The sequence below is a fragment of the Copadichromis virginalis genome, linkage group LG18 (assembly GCF_057382275.1).
Source record: "Copadichromis virginalis isolate Kocher_CV1m ecotype Utaka linkage group LG18, C_Virginalis_male_GT1.1, whole genome shotgun sequence".
NCBI classification, from domain to species: domain Eukaryota; kingdom Metazoa; phylum Chordata; class Actinopteri; order Cichliformes; family Cichlidae; genus Copadichromis; species Copadichromis virginalis.
In genome coordinates, this window is record NC_140635.1 from 14,437,003 (window position 1) to 14,461,952 (window position 24,950).

Sequence of the window (24,950 nt, forward strand, 5' to 3'; positions counted from 1 at the left end):
CTGCATCTGTAGCAAAGCACACTTATAAGCAGTGCCTGAAAGAGAAAACAGGGAGAGCCAGAGGCAGAGAAGAAAGAACCAGGAGACTCCGGCCATCTGGGGTCCCCCATGAGTGCTGAAAACCCAAGGCCACACATCGCTATCACAACTGTGCCTCCACCCCAGCAGGGGGAAGATGGAGGAACCAGACAGAGGTCCCACAGCCAAGAGCAGGAGAGGCAGGGCAGTGATGACCAACGAGGAGCAACAGAACACAGATAAACTGTTAATTTGGTTATAAATTCAGCTTTTATAGTTCAGAAACAGTGCTCATACATTATATGACTACTGTTTTGAACTATGAATGTTAAATACACTATTTTTGTATCTCATAAACCCATATTTTATATATATTTTAAGAAAAAAATTTCAATGACAACAAGAGCTCTGAAAAACATTGCGATTAGCGCAACAGAAGGCTGAAGAAATAAGTAGCAACAAACAGAAACAGCTGGAGGAACATTTAGCATCTCATCAGGTTACATAGCAACAGGTAAGCATCATTGCATTGTTTTTATTCATATTTTGAACATCTTGTATGGAATTGTGGTTGTAGTTGTTTGTGACTCTTATGTTTATATTTGAGCTCGTCTTGTTGTAAAATGAATACGGGACCAATGAGGTGCTTTCTCGAGAAGAATAAAAAGGACCTAAAATTAATGGTGAAGTCTTGATGTAGTTCACCATAAATATCTCTGAACACTTGGACTCCACAGTATAATACATGTAGTTAGCGTGAGGCATGTGCAGGAAATCATGTATATTGTGTCAGGGCTTCAAAACAAACAGAACAGCAAAAAACAAACAAACAAAAAAAAAACAAAAAACAGATGGACTGACACCTCCACGTCCTCTAAAGTCATCATAAAGGCTGATTTTTAAATGCACAGTAAGCAAAGCAAGGAAGAAGTTTGGGATTAGACAAAGTCATTACAAGTTTTCTTTAATCTGAACTGTAAATTTGAAGGAGTCTGAAAACTAATACCTTACTTATGTTAGTACTTTACAGTTCAATTCTTCAATTATTCTTGTAAAACAAGGACACAGTATCGTGTGTAGTAGAGAGGAGAGTAAGTAAAATTTATTTACATTTTGTAACTTTTTACAAATAAACTGCCTCACAATTATACAAGAAAGAAAAGGATAACATATCATAAAGATATAATACAACATAAAATACCAAGCTTTGAACAAAAATGTGTTCTGCTGCTCTTTTAAACGGTTAGCAGAATCTGCACAGCATGAATGAGTTCTAATATTTCGGTCCAGAGGGAGCACATGAAGCAGACAAGGAATCTGACCCAAAACAGACCCCTGAGGTATCCCAGAAGGAACAACTGTTGTTTCAGAGATAACTGAATTCATAAAAACACTAAAAGATCTCCCAGATAGATATGACATGAGCCATATTAAAAAATCACCAGTAAACCCAAACTTGTCCTTAAGCCTGTTTATCATTAGCTTAATTATAAAACAGTGCAAAAACTTATTACACTCAGACTTTAAAAACACTGGTACGTGAGGAAGATTGTGAGAGAAAAAATTGTTAATTGTATCAAACAAGACTTTAAGAGTTTTCTTTTCTGAAGCAATAAGATGTGAAAAATAGTCTATTCTGGCATTTTTTGATGAAACTGATTCTTTAACATGTAACTCATGAAGCTGGAGCTTGGACGCCTTCCACAAATGTTCAAACTTGTACAAATACCTCCTAAAATAATAAATATGTTCATTTTTCCAAGTACAAAAACTTGAATATTGGACAATTCTTTCTTTTAGTGGGTCAAAAGTAGACCTACATTCATTGTTAAAGGACAAAATAAATGTGTGAACTTCACTATGAGTCATGTTGGCATCAAAAAAGGCAGGGACCCTCTCAGCAGGATTGTGATTTATAATCCACCTTTGAATCATCAATTTATGAAGTGAAGGATCCAGAACAAATGACAGACTAAAAAATATACAGCTGTGGTCTGTCACATGTACATTTTTCACACATACATCGTTTGTTTTTAAACCCAGGGAGAAAGACCCAAGATCCAGCGTGTGGCCTTTTATATGTGTGGAGCCAGAAACATGGTGCTTAAAGTTCAAAGACTCAGCAGCTGAGTTACAGGATCCATCGATATGAAGGTTAAAATATCTCAGTATTACAACCTTCCCCAATGTAATGATAAATGATGAAAGGTCGCCGAATTCAGCTGAAAATACTCTGGCAACACCAGGAGGTCGGTAGACTGAAATACAATAAAAGGTTTTCAAAGAACCGACTCTAATCATCTGTAACTTAAATGAAGAAATAGAGTCTGACTTCATCAGCCTGCATGTGAGTCTGTGCTGGTACACAGCAGAAAGTCCTCTGCCACATCCCCAAAGACACCCAGTTACAATGACGGAAATGCCAGCTGTGCAGATCTCCTCAAAATAAACATGATCCATGTCCTGCTGCGATGTCTCAGTCAGCAGCATGAAGTCTGGAGACTCCTTGATGAGGAGATTGTTTAGAATAAGTGGTTTGTGGAGCGAGCATCGAGCAGAGAAATTGGTGATGGCTGGTCAGCACCCTCAACAGATGACTGCAGCATCACTTTGATTAAACAGCTGTGCACATCTGTGTAAGTGGCACGTTGGACAGTGAGTCCCGAACCAGGTGAAGCCATCATCGATGTCAGGACATCAATCCTGCTAGCAAAATGGAGGAGAGATGGCGAACATGAGAGCCGCTTTCTCAGGCATCATCAGCAGTCCCCGAGCAATTCTTTTCTGCTCTTATCTGGTTTCCTGAAAAAACAGAGTTATTAACATGTTAGTGACTGTAGGTGCTGTGCAGAGGGAGCAGATTTGACACTGGTTAGATGGCACTTACCTTGCTTTCACATATCCTGTTGTCACAAGGCAAATTACTATTATTAGGGAAAGCACAACAGATAAAATAAAAAAATAACGATGTCTTGATGCGCTTCCACAGACAACGTCACTGGTTGAGCTTCCTTCTTCAACTTTAATCTGGCTCTCAGAGCAACTGTGGCAAAAAAGAAATAAAATATAAATAAATCATTATTATCAGTGTTTATTTGTGTTTGCACTGTAAAGATCTTTGTAACAATGTGACCATCAATATTAACTGTTTAACTGTCCTGTCGTCTGTCTGTGGCTCAGATATGCAGGACAAACATGTCCTGGAATGTAGCTGGTTCCACTTTAATATCTAGTTACCTGTAACTACCCAGTACTCTATCTGCGATTACCCAGTACTCATCATTTTACTAACATTTTATTGGCATGTCATAATTCAATTTTCACACCAATCACGTAAATAATCATTATTGCAATATCTATAGAAACACAGTCAACAGTCAAAGTTTTTTAAACCTTTATTTTGTCTTTGTGGCAAAATAATTAAACTAAATGTAGCAAGACTGTGTAAAACAAATAATTAGACAATTATTTGTCACTATGTGACTTTCACACTATAGATATTATATTATTAAAATCATGATTATCATCAGTACATAGCTACTGAGACACCACATTATTATTGGTAATTAATAATTGATAATATTATATGACTGTATATACAAACAAGAGAACATGGCCACATGGTGTTGCTTTAGCAATGATATTCTGGTATGACACTAAATCACATGGAGATTTATGTTGGTATTACTGCAGGCAATGTGATGTGACACAGCCCAGGATATTGGAGATTCCATTAAGACATTGATGATCAATAGCTGAATATATAATACACCTTTAGAGGGATTTGAATATAAATTATGACCTACGTTTTCCAACCTGTGCAGTTCACACCGTCCTTGGAAAAAAAGCCTGGCTGACAGTCTTCACACACTGTGTGACTTCTGCTGGTTCCTGAAAGAAACACATTCGTTGTTACACACAATCCAGAAAAAAAACAAAAAACTTAAAATCACAGTTTATCAGCTCATCTTAAAAATAGACTTAGACTTTAAACTTTCTTACCAGGTTCTTTTATCCTCTGACCAGCTTCACACTGTGAATGTTGCTCTGCCAAACTACATCCGTTACTGTCTGTCAAACCTTTGCAGTAATATCCATTTAAAACGTCACACACTGTGTCAGTTGTTGCTGTACAGTTCTGCTTGACAAAGAGACCACGACCTAAAAAAAACCAAAAAAGAACATTAGTGTAAAATGATGTTTCTGTAATTTACTTTTATATGAAAGCTTTATTTTTTTTTTTCAATCTAAATTTGACAAAGGATTTCTCATCTGACTGTACCTGTGTCACAGGCAGTGCAGGGGAAACAGTTATACAGGCCGTTGGGTTGGTTCATAAAGGTCCCCATCTCACAAGGACGGCACTGAGTTCCTGCATATGCTGTGCAGTCTCTCTGAACAACTCTACCTGTTCAACAGAACACAACATTTATGTCAGACTTTTAGCATTTAACACAGAGTGAATCTACAGTTGTAGTGTTGGGTGTTATATACAGTAAGTCAAGCAGCTACAACATTACAGATCTACAAATTCAATGTGGCCCAGTTTCCTGATCCAGTATCACGGCAAAACGTGTAACAGACACATCGGTCCACTGTGTCCCTTTCATGCTTGACCTCTCCAAAGTGTGAAATGGACACTTATGCAGAAGCTGCAGTAACAGCAGAGGGAGATATTTTATTTCAAGTAACATGAAAATAATCATGTTTAAACAGACATTATTAACACATTTACATGTAAATCCTTCTTAATTGTTTTAAGAACCATGGAATGTACTTCATAGGTTTCTTGGTCACTACCGACTTCTAGCCTTTACATATATTGTCTCCCATTGCTGGTGATGCAACTTGTGCTTCATTTTACTGCTTGTGATAAATAATAATAAAAATAATAAAACATATTTCTTATTTTAAATTTAACTGAGATGCAGGAAGTCAATATTAATTACCTGAATGCAACATAAAATATCTAATAATAGAGGGGGCTTAAACAAAGGTCCTGCCCCATTAAATCAAACTTTCAGAAACTGAGAAAGAAAAAAAATAGATTACCCACAAACTGAATATGGACAAGATTTACTACAGCATCTGAAAAATGCACTGGACAAGGCACAAATGTCATGGTTTCACCTCTTGGTCACTCTTTCCCTTCGTGCTCCGTTTTTGCACAGGCTCACACAAAACTCAGCAGAACCCCCCCCAGCTAAACATCCAATCACTGTTAGTATATAAATGACCCATTGATAGGTTTCTCAGTAGGCAGAGCAGAGCAAAATGAAGCAGCAAATCTCTGTCATCAAAATCACAGCGACTCGTCAGATAATTAACAACTAAAAAATACATCTATTTTAGTCAAGCTCAGCGATTTTAGTAAAACTAAACTTTTCACCCCAGCTTCCAGCAGCCCGCAAAGGGAAAGTTAATGCTGTGTGATAGGTCCTAACCCCCTGTTGTCACACCATGTTACATAAAAGGTCATCTTGGTCCATGAAAAGTCAGTAGCAAAAAAATTGGATATGGATGAATCTGTAAGAGTTTTTCAAAAGGGAAGCAGGAGACTGTTGTTGTAGAGTGGATTGGGGAGAAAGGAGAGTGGAGCTGTTCAGTTGCAAACTGAGTCCAGTTCCTTGCAAAGCAAACAATCTTAAAACAAGACAAAAAAAAAGAAGAAGAAAAAAGTTAAAATGATCTGATTTAAATCTGTTGTGTTCTACATAACAGATGTGTGATAGGTCCTATCCTCCTAACACAGGCAGACTATGCTTACAGGATGTGATGTTACAACTCTAGTGAAATATTAATGTGTCATATATTTGTCCAAGATGTATTTCTTTGTTATAGTAAATAAAATTAAAATCACGAGTGGTGACTTCTATAACTTTCAGTATGTAATCTGGCATTTTCTACTGTTGTAGGCTGAAAATAAATACATAATATAATTTCATTCAGTTTAAAGGTTTATTTGCAAGATGCAAAAACAGACAAAATTGAAAGTTACAAATGTTTTGTGCATGAAACAAATTCAGACGTGGTGCAGATGTGTGTGTCACAAGTTAATCTGGCTGTAGGCTATGGCACTTGGCCACAGGTGGCGCTAGTTGACGCGACTCCATTTGAGTATACGCAAAGTAAACTGCACACTTTAGTTATGAAGCGAAAACGCTGAAGTCGGAGTAATAAAACATACGAGGGGAACGACAGCGAAGACAAGATTCTCCAGATCGATTACTCTTGCTGACCTGTGAACAGCATTTCGTCTACTTTTGTCTATCGTGTCATTTCAAAGACGAAACCAAAAACGGATCAAATATCAATGTCCCCTTATCGATATGTGGTTGTGCACATTTGCAGTCATCGCTTTTCTTCCTACCTTTGTTGCACATCGGGCAGCACCGTCCATCATTTGTTTTATATTCCTTTGATTGACACGATAACACGGGCACCATGAAGACGGCGGCATATCCTACAGGAAAACACAAGAATATTAATATCCTGGGACAGACAAATAGCTCAGTTAGCTCACAACCTAAGCTAAAGGTTAGCTTAAGCTAAAGGCTGTGTCGTATACACGAAAATGTTGCAGTACTTACCGAAGATAAGTAACGCAGACAGCATGATATCACATCCTAACACGCTGCTCTGTAATACATTTGTAGGCTTTATTTCACTAATGTACTATTGTCATGATTCGAGTTTTGAGGAGAAGACAAACGACTGCATGGTCTCAGTAGATGTCAGAATAGTGATTTTATTATACATATGTACATATGGGGAAGATGAGCATCACAAGCCTTTTAGAGCCGATCTCCCCCGAACAAGCATCTCACAAGGCTTTTATTACAATGATGACGTCAAGTCACCTGATAAGTATCAGTCAGTTCTCAGAACTCAGGAAGTTCCCCTCACTCCACAAGTTCTCCTTATAAGGCCTTCAGATGTTTCCACTCAGCCCAGCACTCAGAGAAAACCAGTGTGTGTGGTGTGTATATCTATTCGTGTCTATTGTGAAAGTATATCTATCAGAAAACTGTCCTCAGACGACCCTCCTATTATTACTAAGTGTGTAGGTGAACGTGCGTGTATGTTACATAAGTGCGTGCATGTGATTACAGGCCGGCATACGTGCAGAACTGAACATAGAACTAAGGCAGGGTCCAGCAGGACCACAGGCTTCTGAGTGGTTACAGAACTGTGAAACGGCTTTAAGCAAATAACATGAATAGTACAGAACAACAATAGACTGATTAGAGTACTGATAATCTGTGTAGATTACTGTTAACATAGATGTGGTTCAAAGATTATTCTGTCAACTGGTTCAACAATGGTAAATGATTAATGATTGATACTTCTGATTATAACTGTGATCATAAGAATACAAAATAAAATATCTCCTGGTCACATTCCTCCTCTTTGGGCTGGCTTGCCAGCCCAACTCACACCAGGATTTATTTCCAAACCAAACAAACACGTTATGACACTTATCAACCCCAACACCTCCGTTGTTTTCCAATTTTCCCACAACCCAGCTGTTCTTTTAGCTTCAGACTCGAGTTTCAGCCTGTCACGCTTCAGGCCCCTTTACCACCTCCTCTTGGAGTGAAGAAACGCCCTCGGATTCTTCTTTCTTCGACTTCCGGGGTAGACCACCCTTCAGTCGTTACACAGATCTGGGGATTATTCTGCCCCACTTTCAAACAAAGATCTGTATGTTTGTTGTCCGTTGTCACCGCCGTGTCCCCCTTTTTGCCAAAAGCCTCTCGAACCTCGTTGGTCTCTGGTGTTCCTAGTTTTCGCCAACCCCTTCCTGGTTATCGCTGTGGTTATGGGACCCATCTTCTCAAGGAGCCCCAAGGCCATGACACTTTACCCCAGTTGCTGTGAAGGGTCCCCATATCTCCGTGTCCCCGTCTGGTGTCTGTTCCCTTCTCTGCAAGAGACAGAAAGCCAACACCTCTCCTGCGCTGGCTCTCCTAACCTAATGCTGTTGACTTTGTTTATTCCAATCCTATGCCATGCTTATGTGTGTAAGCGTGCATGCACTTAACCCTCTGCACGTGAAGTCAATAGCTCCAATATATCAATCCGATCCGTTGTCGGATGAAGCTTTTGACCTTCACAGACTAAGTGCCAGCTCCTTATAAGCACATTTGCAATGTGTGTATAAAAATGAACAACAGACCTCACACAAATTGGGCATTCTTAATTCTAACTTGAGTGTAGTACTCAGTTTCTGATCATCTAATTATGCTTCTCACTCGTTCCCTAAATTGTCTAGAAACCTTTAATTTTGCCATACCTAAATTATTAAAACACAGACCAAATGATAGACCCCCTATATAGCTTTTACCTTTATGAGCACACTTCAATAATGAGCAACAACCTGCAATCTGTACCAAAAATCTTCATGGTCACACCTGCAATTAAAGATCAAATGCACTTTATACCTGTTTTAATTCTTCCTTATATAGAACCTCCTCAGTTTCAGGTTAGTTGCGATTAGTCTCAATTAATCGTTCTAGTTGTATTTTGCAATTCAGCTAAAAAGCAAACCTGTTAAAGTAAACAGCTTATTTACAACCACCTGCAAATCATAAGAGTAATAAACGATTCAGCACAACAGACAAGTATCATGTTCAGGTTTCTCCAATCATTAAATCACTATTATTGCCGCAATTTGCTTTATTCACCCTTTGGGCAATGTTACTCCAAGAGAGAGAGAGAGAGAGAGAGAGAGAGCCCCTAATGGCCAGTTAGTGGCTCTAGGTTAAACTGTCCCCAAATTTGTTATTTGTTATTATTACTTATTTTCATGTCACTTGTCTGTTTTCTACTGCACCCTTCTCACGCATTCTTAACAAAGCAAAGCAAACATTAGCAGCACATTGACCGTAGTCAGCCATCCACATCCCATAGGTGCTATAAAAACATTTCCTGTAAACGAATCACAGTTTTCAAGACAGGGTGTGTCTCCCCCAACACTCTCTCACTAGAATACAGTGTAATAGCATCACCAACTCCTAACCCATAAACACCGTTTCTTCACACATCCGCCCAGAAATCCTGTAATAGAAAAACATTAAAAACTGTAACCCTGTAGGGAAGAAAATGTAAATGGTAACGCTGCGCAGTTACCTCTGTAAACAACACAAGACACAAAAATGGCATTTAAAGGTTCACTCTTCCTCGAATATTTTGTCATCCTTCTACTCCTGTAAAAAGAAACACACATAAATTCATCCACCCTTTTATCCTATCTAGGTGGAGGTGGTTAACCTTGAGTCATGGTCAAGTCTTGTCATCTTTTACCAGTCAGTCCGTTTGTTTTTCCAGTCTTTCATCCATTCATCCATTCATCCATTTCTTTCTTTCTTTGCTGATAGTGAAACCTGTCGTCGCATTTAGTTTCCACACTCAGCAAAATGACGCCATCTCAAAAAGAAAACAAGAACTTGAGTTTGGATTACCTCGCTGAATCCTTTTTTAGACAGGGACTCTCGTTTCTAATTGTCCCCACAAGTGTTTCCTCCAGAACCCATTTCAATGCGGAGAAACTCACTTACAACAATTTTCTCGCCGACGTGTAATGCTTGTAATTTCCGATGTGCAGATCTGCTTAAAGAAAAAATTCACAAACAAAAATCAGTGCACTGTTCAAAATATAAAACAAAATAAAATGAAAAATAACAAAAACAAAATGCAGACGCCCGGGTCTTAGGAATTGTCACTGAATATTCCTCCCATCAATAAAAATACCAACCTAAACCTACACAGAGTCAAATCAACACCACCTCAACCTTTTCATATTCCTAAACCTATATGTTTTGCGTTCGTGAAACAAAATAGAACCGTTTCCATATTAAGTAATTTGAGCTCTTGAAATGTTTTAATTCTCTTAATTCTGCCAGTTTATTTCAACACTTATTCAATGACTTTTATTCAACTGCTACTTGGTCACTCAAATTTTACCTGTTCAAATTGCCTAGGGTTCAACAAAGTCTAGATCCCCGTTATCATGAAACTTGAACGGGTGTACGATGATTTACTTACAGTAATTTAGAATCATCACTCAACCTAGCTCTACTACTGGCACTGCGTGACTTTTCTCACACTGGAAACCAGAATTTAGTACAGAACTTTAATACCTCAGGCAATCGTGTTCAAGGGCTGCCCCCCCTTTCTCTTCTTCTTTGTCCGTGTGTTCCTCCTTTTATTAAGTCTCCATCACAATCATGTGGCGCTCTGAAATAAGACTCACACTGTTAATTCATCGTTTTCACTCTGCACCACTGCTCAGGCTGTTTTCTTTTCTTTTTAGTGTACAGTAAACAATTGAGTCGAGGCCTTAAGCCCCAGATATCTCGCACAGGCATCGTTTTCATAACCAAACCGCTCCGGACTCTGCTCCCCAGACCACACAAATGCCCTCTGGGCTTATTATTATAGCAAATTCTGTATTTGACGTTGTCGTGTGCAGCATTGAGCCTTTGTCAGTAAAGCATTCTTCATTGCAGCAGCTGGAGCATTATGTGTCACTTCTTAGTGAATTAAATCAACATTTTGATTTTGGTGCCTGGGTGTGTATCAGTTTTCACTCCCTCAACGAGTGCATAAGTGTTCATGTGTGTGTTTCTCTTCATTCTAAGTCGGCGCATGCAGAAGTGTGTGTTCGTGTGTTGGTGTATGTTTGCGTTCATCACCTTCCTGTTCTGTAGTTTAGGTAAACCAGCGGCCTGAAGCATGCCCTGGGGTCCTCCCCTCCTCTTTGGGTCTGTTTTCATCCGTTGTTACAGCTGCCTACATCTTCTCCTTGTAACTTGACCCTTTTGCTTCTGTAGCTCTTTCAGGGTTTACTCCTGCTGTTGGAGCTTTGCGTCAAGTCTGACGACCTCCTGCTCCAGCAAGCTTCCGCCTGATTTCAAGTCCTGTACGTGAAACTCCAAGTCTGACTGATGAGTTCAATTAGCAGCCAGCTCCTCCGGAGCCATGCTCAATTTCTGTTCTCATGCCTTGAGCTCTTACTGAGGGCAAAAACCTCAGAGTCTTTTCCTTCCACGTCAGATTGGAGTCTGTTTATGTTGTCCTTACTTTGCTCCACGGCCTTCTGCAGCTCTGCTGTTCGGCTCTTCTCAGAGGTCAGCATTCTTTTGCTCACCCTCCCTTTTCCTCCGGGCTTAATGCGCATCTGGTCCCAGCTCTGTCAGCTGACGCAGTCTGGGAATTTCCCCCGTGTAGTGAAACGGGCTTTAGGTTTAGTGCTCTCCGTCTCTGCTGCATGAGATCGCTTTTTTGCAGCACTGTTGACATCCTCAAGTTGTTGTTGTGAGTCCAGCTGCTGTGGCCTTCAGGGGTCAAAGGGTCAAAGATGGTCGCGGAGAGGGCAACGATGGTAGAGGGGAGGGTAGGAGTCCAGGTCAGCTTCGGCTTTCAGAAAAAACAAAAACAAACAAAACAGGCGAACAGGAAAATGATGTTGTGTTGGCTGTGTTGTGTTGGCTGTGTTATCCAGAGAGGGGAGAAACAACGAGATCTCGTCTCCCCCCTTTTTTGTTTTTTCTCACCACATAATCAACTCATGACCCCCCAAGTTGACAGGACAACACAGATACGTGTTAAAATTCTTAAAATCCTGTTTAGAAACCTAAAAAGGAATTTTCTATCATTCAGTAGTCATTTGTCTTAAACAATCAACAAAAACATATCCCAATTTAACCACTAAATTTGTCGTATCCTCACTTAATCATCAGACCAGTGTCTTTGTCTTTTAACGTTAAGTTGTCGTCCTGCAACCCAGAGAGTCTATTTGTCAGTAGTGGATAAACTATATCATTTAAAAACAGGTGTATGTTAAGTGTCGCTACTTTACCCTTGCATGTACGTGCACATGTATGTAAGCTGTTTCTTCATTGCATGTATGGGTGCGTCTGTATATGGAATAAAATAGAATAGAATTCAACTTTATTGTCATTGCACATGCACAGGTACAGGGTAACGAAGTTTCTGGTGTGAAAACTCATCTGGACAGAAGAGCGATGAAGTCTTCATCGCTGTTTCAGGTACAGAAAGCGATCTGTTCCCATCTGTCTTGCTGTCTCTGTATGACTCTGCTTTGTGGACCTCTGTCTCTAAATGACTCTGTTTGTCTCTGCTGGTCAGAAAAACAGTTGATCCTGGAGATCCCAGCGCTTCCAGTGAACACAGGAAGTAATGTCACTCTGCTCTGCAAACCCAGAAACGGTTCAGCAAAAAAATCTTATTTCTTCAGAGGTAAAGTCAAACTTGGACATGGACCTGAAGGAAAATGGATTCTCCATAATGTGCAGCAGTCTGATGAAGGGCTCTACTCGTGTTCTACTCTTATTCATCAGTCTCCTCAAAGCAGGCTGAAGGTCAAAGGTCAGAGCAGCGACATCACTCCTGCTTTAAAGATATGAGTCGGGGGCAAAAAAAAATCTAAAACTAATCCCTCTCTCTCTTTACTCCAGGAAGTGAGAAACTTAAAATAAGAAAAGCATTCATTCACAAGCATAAACTAAACTGCTGACCTGATAATAAACTGAACCATCTTCATCATGTCTCTTGCAGAGCCTCCTCCTCCCCCTCACACAACCATAATGTACACTCCTTCACCCTCACCCTCACACTCACCCTCGCCCTCTGGTAATACTGAGCCTTCGGCCTCTTCCTCTCTTCGTCCTCGTTCACCCTCTGTGTCTGTACTAAGACTCTTCTGCCACCTGCTGGTTTTCTGTCCATACTTCATCTCTACCATCCTGCTGCTGTTGATCTGCTGCAGCAGGAAATGAGGTACACTCTCTTATCTAGATTTCAACACATACGCCAATCATCCACTTCAGTTCTCCATCCTGATTTCTTAACTCTGCCCACAGGTAACAAACATGATGTATCCATGGAGATGACCGAGGAAGAGGATTGAAGCTGCAACATTTTCAGTGTTTCGGTGATTTCTTTTTTAATCTGTTGCATTGATGCATGTGGGGTTTTTTAAGGTTCATGATTACACTAAAAAATCAAACATTTGTGAAATATGAAAAAACTGGGCTAATATAGGTGTATTTATGTTTGTTATATGATTTATAATTATTGGTTGTATTTGTATTAAAGGAAATTCAGATCAGCACATTATCTTTTTTAAACACCTGCCATATGAAACACTTGTAGTTTGTAGAATCATGATCTGATTGCTTTGTTGTGCAAAACACATTTGCTTTCCAAGAGAAGCACTATGGACTCTCTGTAGGCTCCTTTTATTAATATTTTTATTGTATTTATTCATTATTTTTATATTATCTGTGCGGATATTATGCTGGAGCAGACAGGAGGAGAAGGCCAGGTTGGCAATAGATAGAAGGAAAAAGAGGAACAGACAAAAAAAGGGAGAGAAAGAAAGAGAAAAGAAGTGGGGTGGGGGATGAAACAAGCAGACATGCTGGTCTCCATTTGCTGCATCTGTAGCAAAGCACACTTATAAGCAGTGCCTGAAAGAGAAAACAGGGAGAGCCAGAGGCAGAGAAGAAAGAACCAGGAGACTCCGGCCATCTGGGGTCCCCCATGAGTGCTGAAAACCCAAGGCCACACATCGCTATCACAACTGTGCCTCCACCCCAGCAGGGGGAAGATGGAGGAACCAGACAGAGGTCCCACAGCCAAGAGCAGGAGAGGCAGGGCAGTGATGACCAACGAGGAGCAACAGAACACAGATAAACTGTTAATTTGGTTATAAATTCAGCTTTTATAGTTCAGAAACAGTGCTCATACATTATATGACTACTGTTTTGAACTATGAATGTTAAATACACTATTTTTGTATCTCATAAACCCATATTTTATATATATTTTAAGAAAAAAATTTCAATGACAACAAGAGCTCTGAAAAACATTGCGATTAGCGCAACAGAAGGCTGAAGAAATAAGTAGCAACAAACAGAAACAGCTGGAGGAACATTTAGCATCTCATCAGGTTACATAGCAACAGGTAAGCATCATTGCATTGTTTTTATTCATATTTTGAACATCTTGTATGGAATTGTGGTTGTAGTTGTTTGTGACTCTTATGTTTATATTTGAGCTCGTCTTGTTGTAAAATGAATACGGGACCAATGAGGTGCTTTCTCGAGAAGAATAAAAAGGACCTAAAATTAATGGTGAAGTCTTGATGTAGTTCACCATAAATATCTCTGAACACTTGGACTCCACAGTATAATACATGTAGTTAGCGTGAGGCATGTGCAGGAAATCATGTATATTGTGTCAGGGCTTCAAAACAAACAGAACAGCAAAAAACAAACAAACAAAAAAAAAACAAAAAACAGATGGACTGACACCTCCACGTCCTCTAAAGTCATCATAAAGGCTGATTTTTAAATGCACAGTAAGCAAAGCAAGGAAGAAGTTTGGGATTAGACAAAGTCATTACAAGTTTTCTTTAATCTGAACTGTAAATTTGAAGGAGTCTGAAAACTAATACCTTACTTATGTTAGTACTTTACAGTTCAATTCTTCAATTATTCTTGTAAAACAAGGACACAGTATCGTGTGTAGTAGAGAGGAGAGTAAGTAAAATTTATTTACATTTTGTAACTTTTTACAAATAAACTGCCTCACAATTATACAAGAAAGAAAAGGATAACATATCATAAAGATATAATACAACATAAAATACCAAGCTTTGAACAAAAATGTGTTCTGCTGCTCTTTTAAACGGTTAGCAGAATCTGCACAGCATGAATGAGTTCTAATATTTCGGTCCAGAGGGAGCACATGAAGCAGACAAGGAATCTGACCCAAAACAGACCCCTGAGGTATCCCAGAAGGAACAACTGTTGTTTCAGAGATAACTGAATTCATAAAAACACTAAAAGATCTCCCAGATAGATATGACATGAGCCATATTAAAAAATCACCAGTAAACCCAAACTTGTCCTTAAGCCTGTTTATCATTAGCTTAATTATAAAACAGTGCAAAAACTTATTACACTCAGACTTTAAAAACACTGGTACGTGAGGAAGATTGTGAGAGAAAAAATTGTTAATTGTATCAAACAAGACTTTAAGAGTTTTCTTTTCTGAAGCAATAAGATGTGAAAAATAGTCTATTCTGGCATTTTTTGATGAAACTGATTCTTTAACATGTAACTCATGAAGCTGGAGCTTGGACGCCTTCCACAAATGTTCAAACTTGTACAAATACCTCCTAAAATAATAAATATGTTCATTTTTCCAAGTACAAAAACTTGAATATTGGACAATTCTTTCTTTTAGTGGGTCAAAAGTAGACCTACATTCATTGTTAAAGGACAAAATAAATGTGTGAACTTCACTATGAGTCATGTTGGCATCAAAAAAGGCAGGGACCCTCTCAGCAGGATTGTGATTTATAATCCACCTTTGAATCATCAATTTATGAAGTGAAGGATCCAGAACAAATGACAGACTAAAAAATATACAGCTGTGGTCTGTCACATGTACATTTTTCACACATACATCGTTTGTTTTTAAACCCAGGGAGAAAGACCCAAGATCCAGCGTGTGGCCTTTTATATGTGTGGAGCCAGAAACATGGTGCTTAAAGTTCAAAGACTCAGCAGCTGAGTTACAGGATCCATCGATATGAAGGTTAAAATATCTCAGTATTACAACCTTCCCCAATGTAATGATAAATGATGAAAGGTCGCCGAATTCAGCTGAAAATACTCTGGCAACACCAGGAGGTCGGTAGACTGAAATACAATAAAAGGTTTTCAAAGAACCGACTCTAATCATCTGTAACTTAAATGAAGAAATAGAGTCTGACTTCATCAGCCTGCATGTGAGTCTGTGCTGGTACACAGCAGAAAGTCCTCTGCCACATCCCCAAAGACACCCAGTTACAATGACGGAAATGCCAGCTGTGCAGATCTCCTCAAAATAAACATGATCCATGTCCTGCTGCGATGTCTCAGTCAGCAGCATGAAGTCTGGAGACTCCTTGATGAGGAGATTGTTTAGAATAAGTGGTTTGTGGAGCGAGCATCGAGCAGAGAAATTGGTGATGGCTGGTCAGCACCCTCAACAGATGACTGCAGCATCACTTTGATTAAACAGCTGTGCACATCTGTGTAAGTGGCACGTTGGACAGTGAGTCCCGAACCAGGTGAAGCCATCATCGATGTCAGGACATCAATCCTGCTAGCAAAATGGAGGAGAGATGGCGAACATGAGAGCCGCTTTCTCAGGCATCATCAGCAGTCCCCGAGCAATTCTTTTCTGCTCTTATCTGGTTTCCTGAAAAAACAGAGTTATTAACATGTTAGTGACTGTAGGTGCTGTGCAGAGGGAGCAGATTTGACACTGGTTAGATGGCACTTACCTTGCTTTCACATATCCTGTTGTCACAAGGCAAATTACTATTATTAGGGAAAGCACAACAGATAAAATAAAAAAATAACGATGTCTTGATGCGCTTCCACAGACAACGTCACTGGTTGAGCTTCCTTCTTCAACTTTAATCTGGCTCTCAGAGCAACTGTGGCAAAAAAGAAATAAAATATAAATAAATCATTATTATCAGTGTTTATTTGTGTTTGCACTGTAAAGATCTTTGTAACAATGTGACCATCAATATTAACTGTTTAACTGTCCTGTCGTCTGTCTGTGGCTCAGATATGCAGGACAAACATGTCCTGGAATGTAGCTGGTTCCACTTTAATATCTAGTTACCTGTAACTACCCAGTACTCTATCTGCGATTACCCAGTACTCATCATTTTACTAACATTTTATTGGCATGTCATAATTCAATTTTCACACCAATCACGTAAATAATCATTATTGCAATATCTATAGAAACACAGTCAACAGTCAAAGTTTTTTAAACCTTTATTTTGTCTTTGTGGCAAAATAATTAAACTAAATGTAGCAAGACTGTGTAAAACAAATAATTAGACAATTATTTGTCACTATGTGACTTTCACACTATAGATATTATATTATTAAAATCATGATTATCATCAGTACATAGCTACTGAGACACCACATTATTATTGGTAATTAATAATTGATAATATTATATGACTGTATATACAAACAAGAGAACATGGCCACATGGTGTTGCTTTAGCAATGATATTCTGGTATGACACTAAATCACATGGAGATTTATGTTGGTATTACTGCAGGCAATGTGATGTGACACAGCCCAGGATATTGGAGATTCCATTAAGACATTGATGATCAATAGCTGAATATATAATACACCTTTAGAGGGATTTGAATATAAATTATGACCTACGTTTTCCAACCTGTGCAGTTCACACCGTCCTTGGAAAAAAAGCCTGGCTGACAGTCTTCACACACTGTGTGACTTCTGCTGGTTCCTGAAAGAAACACATTCGTTGTTACACACAATCCAGAAAAAAAACAAAAAACTTAAAATCACAGTTTATCAGCTCATCTTAAAAATAGACTTAGACTTTAAACTTTCTTACCAGGTTCTTTTATCCTCTGACCAGCTTCACACTGTGAATGTTGCTCTGCCAAACTACATCCGTTACTGTCTGTCAAACCTTTGCAGTAATATCCATTTAAAACGTCACACACTGTGTCAGTTGTTGCTGTACAGTTCTGCTTGACAAAGAGACCACGACCTAAAAAAAACCAAAAAAGAACATTAGTGTAAAATGATGTTTCTGTAATTTACTTTTATATGAAAGCTTTATTTTTTTTTTTCAATCTAAATTTGACAAAGGATTTCTCATCTGACTGTACCTGTGTCACAGGCAGTGCAGGGGAAACAGTTATACAGGCCGTTGGGTTGGTTCATAAAGGTCCCCATCTCACAAGGACGGCACTGAGTTCCTGCATATGCTGTGCAGTCTCTCTGAACAACTCTACCTGTTCAACAGAACACAACATTTATGTCAGACTTTTAGCATTTAACACAGAGTGAATCTACAGTTGTAGTGTTGGGTGTTATATACAGTAAGTCAAGCAGCTACAACATTACAGATCTACAAATTCAATGTGGCCCAGTTTCCTGATCCAGTATCACGGCAAAACGTGTAACAGACACATCGGTCCACTGTGTCCCTTTCATGCTTGACCTCTCCAAAGTGTGAAATGGACACTTATGCAGAAGCTGCAGTAACAGCAGAGGGAGATATTTTATTTCAAGTAACATGAAAATAATCATGTTTAAACAGACATTATTAACACATTTACATGTAAATCCTTCTTAATTGTTTTAAGAACCATGGAATGTACTTCATAGGTTTCTTGGTCACTACCGACTTCTAGCCTTTACATATATTGTCTCCCATTGCTGGTGATGCAACTTGTGCTTCATTTTACTGCTTGTGATAAATAATAATAAAAATAATAAAACATATTTCTTATTTTAAATTTAACTGAGATGCAGGAAGTCAATATTAATTACCTGAATGCAACATAAAATATCTAATAATAGAGGGGGCTTAAACAAAGGTCCTGCCCCATTAAATCAAACTTTCAGAAACTGAGAAAGAAAAAAAATAGATTACCCACAAACTGAATATGGACAAGATTTACTACAGCATCTGAAAAATGCACTGGACAAGGCACAAATGTCATGGTTTCACCTCTTGGTCACTCTTTCCCTTCGTGCTCCGTTTTTGCACAGGCTCACACAAAACTCAGCAGAACCCCCCCCAGCTAAACATCCAATCACTGTTAGTATATAAATGACCCATTGATAGGTTTCTCAGTAGGCAGAGCAGAGCAAAATGAAGCAGCAAATCTCTGTCATCAAAATCACAGCGACTCGTCAGATAATTAACAACTAAAAAATACATCTATTTTAGTCAAGCTCAGCGATTTTAGTAAAACTAAACTTTTCACCCCAGCTTCCAGCAGCCCGCAAAGGGAAAGTTAATGCTGTGTGATAGGTCCTAACCCCCTGTTGTCACACCATGTTACATAAAAGGTCATCTTGGTCCATGAAAAGTCAGTAGCAAAAAAATTGGATATGGATGAATCTGTAAGAGTTTTTCAAAAGGGAAGCAGGAGACTGTTGTTGTAGAGTGGATTGGGGAGAAAGGAGAGTGGAGCTGTTCAGTTGCAAACTGAGTCCAGTTCCTTGCAAAGCAAACAATCTTAAAACAAGACAAAAAAAAAGAAGAAGAAAAAAGTTAAAATGATCTGATTTAAATCTGTTGTGTTCTACATAACAGATGTGTGATAGGTCCTATCCTCCTAACACAGGCAGACTATGCTTACAGGATGTGATGTTACAACTCTAGTGAAATATTAATGTGTCATATATTTGTCCAAGATGTATTTCTTTGTTATAGTAAATAAAATTAAAATCACGAGTGGTGACTTCTATAACTTTCAGTATGTAATCTGGCATTTTCTACTGTTGTAGGCTGAAAATAAATACATAATATAATTTCATTCAGTTTAAAGGTTTATTTGCAAGATGCAAAAACAGACAAAATTGAAAGTTACAAATGTTTTGTGCATGAAACAAATTCAGACGTGGTGCAGATGTGTGTGTCACAAGTTAATCTGGCTGTAGGCTATGGCACTTGGCCACAGGTGGCGCTAGTTGACGCGACTCCATTTGAGTATACGCAAAGTAAACTGCACACTTTAGTTATGAAGCGAAAACGCTGAAGTCGGAGTAATAAAACATACGAGGGGAACGACAGCGAAGACAAGATTCTCCAGATCGATTACTCTTGCTGACCTGTGAACAGCATTTCGTCTACTTTTGTCTATCGTGTCATTTCAAAGACGAAACCAAAAACGGATCAAATATCAATGTCCCCTTATCGATATGTGGTTGTGCACATTTGCAGTCATCGCTTTTCTTCCTACCTTTGTTGCACATCGGGCAGCACCGTCCATCATTTGTTTTATATTCCTTTGATTGACACGATAACACGGGCACCATGAAGACGGCGGCATATCCTACAGGAAAACACAAGAATATTAATATCCTGGGACAGACAAATAGCTCAGTTAGCTCACAACCTAAGCTAAAGGTTAGCTTAAGCTAAAGGCTGTGTCGTATACACGAAAATGTTGCAGTACTTACCGAAGATAAGTAACGCAGACAGCATGATATCACATCCTAACACGCTGCTCTGTAATACATTTGTAGGCTTTATTTCACTAATGTACTATTGTCATGATTCGAGTTTTGAGGAGAAGACAAACGACTGCATGGTCTCAGTAGATGTCAGAATAGTGATTTTATTATACATATGTACATATGGGGAAGATGAGCATCACAAGCCTTTTAGAGCCGATCTCCCCCGAACAAGCATCTCACAAGGCTTTTATTACAATGATGACGTCAAGTCACCTGATAAGTATCAGTCAGTTCTCAGAACTCAGGAAGTTCCCCTCACTCCACAAGTTCTCCTTATAAGGCCTTCAGATGTTTCCACTCAGCCCAGCACTCAGAGAAAACCAGTGTGTGTGGTGTGTATATCTATTCGTGTCTATTGTGAAAGTATATCTATCAGAAAACTGTCCTCAGACGACCCTCCTATTATTACTAAGTGTGTAGGTGAACGTGCGTGTATGTTACATAAGTGCGTGCATGTGATTACAGGCCGGCATACGTGCAGAACTGAACATAGAACTAAGGCAGGGTCCAGCAGGACCACAGGCTTCTGAGTGGTTACAGAACTGTGAAACGGCTTTAAGCAAATAACATGAATAGTACAGAACAACAATAGACTGATTAGAGTACTGATAATCTGTGTAGATTACTGTTAACATAGATGTGGTTCAAAGATTATTCTGTCAACTGGTTCAACAATGGTAAATGATTAATGATTGATACTTCTGATTATAACTGTGATCATAAGAATACAAAATAAAATATCTCCTGGTCACATTCCTCCTCTTTGGGCTGGCTTGCCAGCCCAACTCACACCAGGATTTATTTCCAAACCAAACAAACACGTTATGACACTTATCAACCCCAACACCTCCGTTGTTTTCCAATTTTCCCACAACCCAGCTGTTCTTTTAGCTTCAGACTCGAGTTTCAGCCTGTCACGCTTCAGGCCCCTTTACCACCTCCTCTTGGAGTGAAGAAACGCCCTCGGATTCTTCTTTCTTCGACTTCCGGGGTAGACCACCCTTCAGTCGTTACACAGATCTGGGGATTATTCTGCCCCACTTTCAAACAAAGATCTGTATGTTTGTTGTCCGTTGTCACCGCCGTGTCCCCCTTTTTGCCAAAAGCCTCTCGAACCTCGTTGGTCTCTGGTGTTCCTAGTTTTCGCCAACCCCTTCCTGGTTATCGCTGTGGTTATGGGACCCATCTTCTCAAGGAGCCCCAAGGCCATGACACTTTACCCCAGTTGCTGTGAAGGGTCCCCATATCTCCGTGTCCCCGTCTGGTGTCTGTTCCCTTCTCTGCAAGAGACAGAAAGCCAACACCTCTCCTGCGCTGGCTCTCCTAACCTAATGCTGTTGACTTTGTTTATTCCAATCCTATGCCATGCTTATGTGTGTAAGCGTGCATGCACTTAACCCTCTGCACGTGAAGTCAATAGCTCCAATATATCAATCCGATCCGTTGTCGGATGAAGCTTTTGACCTTCACAGACTAAGTGCCAGCTCCTTATAAGCACATTTGCAATGTGTGTATAAAAATGAACAACAGACCTCACACAAATTGGGCATTCTTAATTCTAACTTGAGTGTAGTACTCAGTTTCTGATCATCTAATTATGCTTCTCACTCGTTCCCTAAATTGTCTAGAAACCTTTAATTTTGCCATACCTAAATTATTAAAACACAGACCAAATGATAGACCCCCTATATAGCTTTTACCTTTATGAGCACACTTCAATAATGAGCAACAACCTGCAATCTGTACCAAAAATCTTCATGGTCACACCTGCAATTAAAGATCAAATGCACTTTATACCTGTTTTAATTCTTCCTTATATAGAACCTCCTCAGTTTCAGGTTAGTTGCGATTAGTCTCAATTAATCGTTCTAGTTGTATTTTGCAATTCAGCTAAAAAGCAAACCTGTTAAAGTAAACAGCTTATTTACAACCACCTGCAAATCATAAGAGTAATAAACGATTCAGCACAACAGACAAGTATCATGTTCAGGTTTCTCCAATCATTAAATCACTATTATTGCCGCAATTTGCTTTATTCACCCTTTGGGCAATGTTACTCCAAGAGAGAGAGAGAGAGAGAGAGAGAGAGCCCCTAATGGCCAGTTAGTGGCTCTAGGTTAAACTGTCCCCAAATTTGTTATTTGTTATTATTACTTATTTTCATGTCACTTGTCTGTTTTCTACTGCACCCTTCTCACGCATTCTTAACAAAGCAAAGCAAACATTAGCAGCACATTGACCGTAGTCAGCCATCCACATCCCATAGGTGCTATAAAAACATTTCCTGTAAACGAATCACAGTTTTCAAGACAGGGTGTGTCTCCCCCAACACTCTCTCACTAGAATACAGTGTAATAGCATCACCAACTCCTAACCCATAAACACCGTTTCTTCACACATCCGCCCAGAAATCCTGTAATAGAAAAACATTAAAAACTGTAACCCTGTAGGGAAGAAAATGTAAATGGTAACGCTGCGCAGTTACCTCTGTAAACAACACAAGACACAAAAATGGCATTTAAAGGTTCACTCTTCCTCGAATATTTTGTCATCCTTCTACTCCTGTAAAAAGAAACACACATAAATTCATCCACCCTTTTATCCTATCTAGGTGGAGGTGGTTAACCTTGAGTCATGGTCAAGTCTTGTCATCTTTTACCAGTCAGTCCGTTTGTTTTTCCAGTCTTTCATCCATTCATCCATTCATCCATTTCTTTCTTTCTTTGCTGATAGTGAAACCTGTCGTCGCATTTAGTTTCCACACTCAGCAAAATGACGCCATCTCAAAAAGAAAACAAGAACTTGAGTTTGGATTACCTCGCTGAATCCTTTTTTAGACAGGGACTCTCGTTTCTAATTGTCCCCACAAGTGTTTCCTCCAGAACCCATTTCAATGCGGAGAAACTCACTTACAACAATTTTCTCGCCGACGTGTAATGCTTGTAATTTCCGATGTGCAGATCTGCTTAAAGAAAAAATTCACAAACAAAAATCAGTGCACTGTTCAAAATATAAAACAAAATAAAATGAAAAATAACAAAAACAAAATGCAGACGCCCGGGTCTTAGGAATTGTCACTGAATATTCCTCCCATCAATAAAAATACCAACCTAAACCTACACAGAGTCAAATCAACACCACCTCAACCTTTTCATATTCCTAAACCTATATGTTTTGCGTTCGTGAAACAAAATAGAACCGTTTCCATATTAAGTAATTTGAGCTCTTGAAATGTTTTAATTCTCTTAATTCTGCCAGTTTATTTCAACACTTATTCAATGACTTTTATTCAACTGCTACTTGGTCACTCAAATTTTACCTGTTCAAATTGCCTAGGGTTCAACAAAGTCTAGATCCCCGTTATCATGAAACTTGAACGGGTGTACGATGATTTACTTACAGTAATTTAGAATCATCACTCAACCTAGCTCTACTACTGGCACTGCGTGACTTTTCTCACACTGGAAACCAGAATTTAGTACAGAACTTTAATACCTCAGGCAATCGTGTTCAAGGGCTGCCCCCCCTTTCTCTTCTTCTTTGTCCGTGTGTTCCTCCTTTTATTAAGTCTCCATCACAATCATGTGGCGCTCTGAAATAAGACTCACACTGTTAATTCATCGTTTTCACTCTGCACCACTGCTCAGGCTGTTTTCTTTTCTTTTTAGTGTACAGTAAACAATTGAGTCGAGGCCTTAAGCCCCAGATATCTCGCACAGGCATCGTTTTCATAACCAAACCGCTCCGGACTCTGCTCCCCAGACCACACAAATGCCCTCTGGGCTTATTATTATAGCAAATTCTGTATTTGACGTTGTCGTGTGCAGCATTGAGCCTTTGTCAGTAAAGCATTCTTCATTGCAGCAGCTGGAGCATTATGTGTCACTTCTTAGTGAATTAAATCAACATTTTGATTTTGGTGCCTGGGTGTGTATCAGTTTTCACTCCCTCAACGAGTGCATAAGTGTTCATGTGTGTGTTTCTCTTCATTCTAAGTCGGCGCATGCAGAAGTGTGTGTTCGTGTGTTGGTGTATGTTTGCGTTCATCACCTTCCTGTTCTGTAGTTTAGGTAAACCAGCGGCCTGAAGCATGCCCTGGGGTCCTCCCCTCCTCTTTGGGTCTGTTTTCATCCGTTGTTACAGCTGCCTACATCTTCTCCTTGTAACTTGACCCTTTTGCTTCTGTAGCTCTTTCAGGGTTTACTCCTGCTGTTGGAGCTTTGCGTCAAGTCTGACGACCTCCTGCTCCAGCAAGCTTCCGCCTGATTTCAAGTCCTGTACGTGAAACTCCAAGTCTGACTGATGAGTTCAATTAGCAGCCAGCTCCTCCGGAGCCATGCTCAATTTCTGTTCTCATGCCTTGAGCTCTTACTGAGGGCAAAAACCTCAGAGTCTTTTCCTTCCACGTCAGATTGGAGTCTGTTTATGTTGTCCTTACTTTGCTCCACGGCCTTCTGCAGCTCTGCTGTTCGGCTCTTCTCAGAGGTCAGCATTCTTTTGCTCACCCTCCCTTTTCCTCCGGGCTTAATGCGCATCTGGTCCCAGCTCTGTCAGCTGACGCAGTCTGGGAATTTCCCCCGTGTAGTGAAACGGGCTTTAGGTTTAGTGCTCTCCGTCTCTGCTGCATGAGATCGCTTTTTTGCAGCACTGTTGACATCCTCAAGTTGTTGTTGTGAGTCCAGCTGCTGTGGCCTTCAGGGGTCAAAGGGTCAAAGATGGTCGCGGAGAGGGCAACGATGGTAGAGGGGAGGGTAGGAGTCCAGGTCAGCTTCGGCTTTCAGAAAAAACAAAAACAAACAAAACAGG

General features: G+C 39.6%; 2 protein-coding genes across 2 annotated transcripts; both read right to left on the reverse strand.

The window, feature by feature from the left end:
- Positions 1–1,098: 1,098 nt before the first annotated feature.
- LOC146687478 (tumor necrosis factor receptor superfamily member 5-like) lies at positions 1,099–11,205 on the reverse strand. The gene is made up of 8 exons (XM_085439031.1): positions 7,782–11,205; positions 6,609–7,685; positions 6,389–6,481; positions 4,301–4,426; positions 4,021–4,179; positions 3,825–3,909; positions 2,906–3,061; positions 1,099–2,820 (listed from the first exon to the last, which is right to left on the reverse strand). Exons 2-8 carry the CDS (start codon positions 6,631–6,633, stop codon positions 2,778–2,780), a joined length of 687 nt encoding a protein of 228 aa, XP_085295157.1. The 5' UTR covers positions 6,634–7,685; positions 7,782–11,205; the 3' UTR covers positions 1,099–2,777.
- A 3,369-nt stretch (positions 11,206–14,574) lies between these two features.
- On the reverse strand, positions 14,575–24,684 carry LOC146687479 (tumor necrosis factor receptor superfamily member 5-like). Its single transcript, XM_085439032.1, has 8 exons — positions 21,261–24,684; positions 20,088–21,164; positions 19,868–19,960; positions 17,780–17,905; positions 17,500–17,658; positions 17,304–17,388; positions 16,385–16,540; positions 14,575–16,299 (listed from the first exon to the last, which is right to left on the reverse strand). Exons 2-8 carry the CDS (start codon positions 20,110–20,112, stop codon positions 16,257–16,259), a joined length of 687 nt encoding a protein of 228 aa, XP_085295158.1. The 5' UTR covers positions 20,113–21,164; positions 21,261–24,684; the 3' UTR covers positions 14,575–16,256.
- Between the last annotated feature and the right edge of the window lie 266 nt (positions 24,685–24,950).